Source organism: Priapulus caudatus, unplaced genomic scaffold, assembly GCF_000485595.1.
Source record: "Priapulus caudatus unplaced genomic scaffold, Priapulus_caudatus-5.0.1 Scaffold384, whole genome shotgun sequence".
Lineage (NCBI taxonomy): Eukaryota > Metazoa > Priapulida > Priapulimorpha > Priapulimorphida > Priapulidae > Priapulus > Priapulus caudatus.
In genome coordinates, this window is record NW_014577445.1 from 223,283 (window position 1) to 225,941 (window position 2,659).

General features: G+C 48.6%; 1 protein-coding gene across 1 annotated transcript in view; it reads right to left on the bottom strand.

The window, feature by feature from the left end:
* LOC106809787 (protein SZT2-like) overlaps nucleotides 1-2,659 on the bottom strand; it is a 34,224-nt gene that overhangs the window by 4,627 nt on the left and 26,938 nt on the right. The window contains exon 19 of the mRNA XM_014812991.1: nucleotides 1,734-1,854. Within this exon, the coding sequence (XP_014668477.1) occupies nucleotides 1,734-1,854 (121 nt within the window). The remainder of the gene's footprint in view (nucleotides 1-1,733; nucleotides 1,855-2,659) is intronic.

Sequence of the window (2,659 nt, forward strand, 5' to 3'; positions counted from 1 at the left end):
TGTTGCGAGTCCGTCACGTCCGTCAAAACCGGTATTGGCACCAAATCTTAACCGGCAGACGTTAACGCGTCACGATATTCGGGACGTGGGGGACCGGTAATCCGAAAACGAGTTGGGATGCGAAGCTGGCGGGAGTCAAAGGTTCAAAGGTCAAGAGGTGTAAAGAAGGCGGGAACATTCACTCCTAACTTAAGGTATAGCGGAGAATGAGAATTGCGAGCACAATCTAAAACCGCTCGAACCTAGGCTCCAAGTCTCTTCTCTCTCTCTCTCTCCCTCTCTCTCTCTCTCTACTCTCTCTCTCTCTCTCTCTCTCTTCTCTCTTTCATCTTTCTTTCCTTTACTTTTCTTTTCTCTCTCTCTCCCTCTCTTCTCTCTCTTGTCGCTCTCTGTTGTGATTAATGTGTGTGTGTGTGTGTGTGTGGCTAACGTGCATTGTGGAGTGTGACTCGTGTGATGTGTGACGTGTTCGTGTGTTTGTGGTGCGTGCGTGTGTGTTCGCGGCGCGCGCGATGTGTGTGTGGCGCTCAGTGTGGTTTGTGTGTTGTGCGCGTGTGTGACATTCATCATGGTAGGGAAAAAGCCATCACTGTGCCCGGAAATTGAGTGACACTGTGTGTGTGCGCGGCGACTGTAGTGTTTGGTCGCACAGGCTCAGAGGGTCAATGGCAGCAGGGCGTGTGTGTTTGATGAGCTCATTGTTTGTCTGTGTGTGTGTGTGGGGACATGGTGCTGACGGCTGTAGTGTTGTGCTCGTGTGTGTGACGCGATTTGAATAAAATAGACTTTTTCTTGTTTTCAGCGAGGACCTAAGCCATTATTTATGCTTTATTGAAAGGACCATGAAATGTCCCTTCCTGCTGACCATTGCCGAAGCAGTGACGGACGGACGATCATGCGATTCTACAAGCTGCATCTGACTATGTCAGATGAGCTAAAAAGACAGAGGGACAGAAAATGACAGAGGGACAGAGCAAGAGAGGGAGAGAGGGAGTAAGTGAGGGAAAGGGATGGACTACTTTCCTACTAGTCCTAGTGGCTCAGCTGCTGTATATTTATGTAAATGCATACTTAATATGATCACATTGTCTGTCAACGTGTGCGTTTACATCGTGCGTTAATTACCTTGTAGCTGAACTATAGACTGTTGTACATTTTTGTAAATGTATACTTAAAAGAAAATTTGGCACAGGGGAGAGATAGTGATCCGCTAAGGGACGGCTCTGATTGGCTAATTTTGTCTCTTATTTATTTTATTTTTTATTATTTTTGGCTAATTTTGTTTTATTTTAGAATTAGGGATAGAGTTAGGGTTAGGGTTAGGGTTAGGATTAGGGTTAGGGTTAGGGTTAGGGTTCACTGATTACTATATCCACAACTTATTTCTATATTCACTATACTTAAAAAGATCACATTGTCTGTCATCTTGTGTTTACGTTGCGTTACCTCGTAGCTGAACTGCAGGCTGCTGTAGAATTATGTAAATGTATACTTTGATACTACGATCACATTGTCTGTCTATATAGTCAAGAGTAGATAATAACACATGCGTTATTATCTACTCTTGATATAATATATACATTGTTAGCCACTACATTGGCATAGTGCGTTACCTCGTAGCTGAACTGCAAGCTGCTGTAGAATCATGTAAATGTATACTTTGATAGTACGACCACATTGTCTGTCTATATAATATATACATCGTCAGCCACTACATTGGCGTCGTGCGTTACCTCATAGCTGAACTGCAGGCTGCTGTAAATGCCGGTAACGAAGCAATCAGAGAAGACAGTGACGAGGGCCGTACAGTGAGCAGTCAGCTCCTCGCTGCGATCCTGCGTGCCGCTGTCCTCGCTGCGCGGCTCCGGCGACGAATGCTTCGAGATGTCCACTCCGCCGCCGCCGCCGCCACCGCCGCCGCCGCCGCCGCCGCCGCCACCGCCGCCATCGTGCTGCTGGTCCCGGGACGCCCCGTTGCTGCTGCCACCGCCGCCGCAACCATCCGTCTGTAGGTTGAAGAACTGCGTGGAACTGAACGTCCAGTCCTGCGGAAGGTCGAGAATGAGAACGAGAATGAGAGGGAAGGTGAGGAGGGTTTACGGAGAAAGGCTCGGGGGATAGAGCGTTCGGATGTCGATAACGAGAATGAGAAGGAAGGTGAGGAGGGTTTACGGAGAAAGGCTCGGGGGATAGAGCGTTCGGATGTCGATAACGAGAATAAGAAGGAAGGGGGAGGAGGGTTTACGGAGAAAGGCTCGAGGGATAGAGCATTCGGATGTCGATAACGACAATGAGGAGAACAAGGGATTCAGGAGTGTTACGAGGAATGTTCGGTGCATGGGGGGGGGGGGTCAGAGAGAGGCAAACGCGACACCACACAAAGGTCATCTGACAATGAGAGTGGGATTGAGGCAACCATGGTGTGGTGAGCGAGATGCGATTGCTCGAAGTCTTCATGTTAGAAAATGGAGCAGCTGGTTGGCCGGGAGGCTGGATGGCCGAGGGTTCGATGGGAGTTCTCTAGGTCTTTATTTTATACGATGAGCGGCTGGGTGGCTGAACGGCCGAGGGGAATTCTCTAGGTCTTTATTTTATACGATGAGCGGCTGGGTGGCTGAACGGCCGAGGGGAATTCTCTAGGTCTTTATTTTATACGATG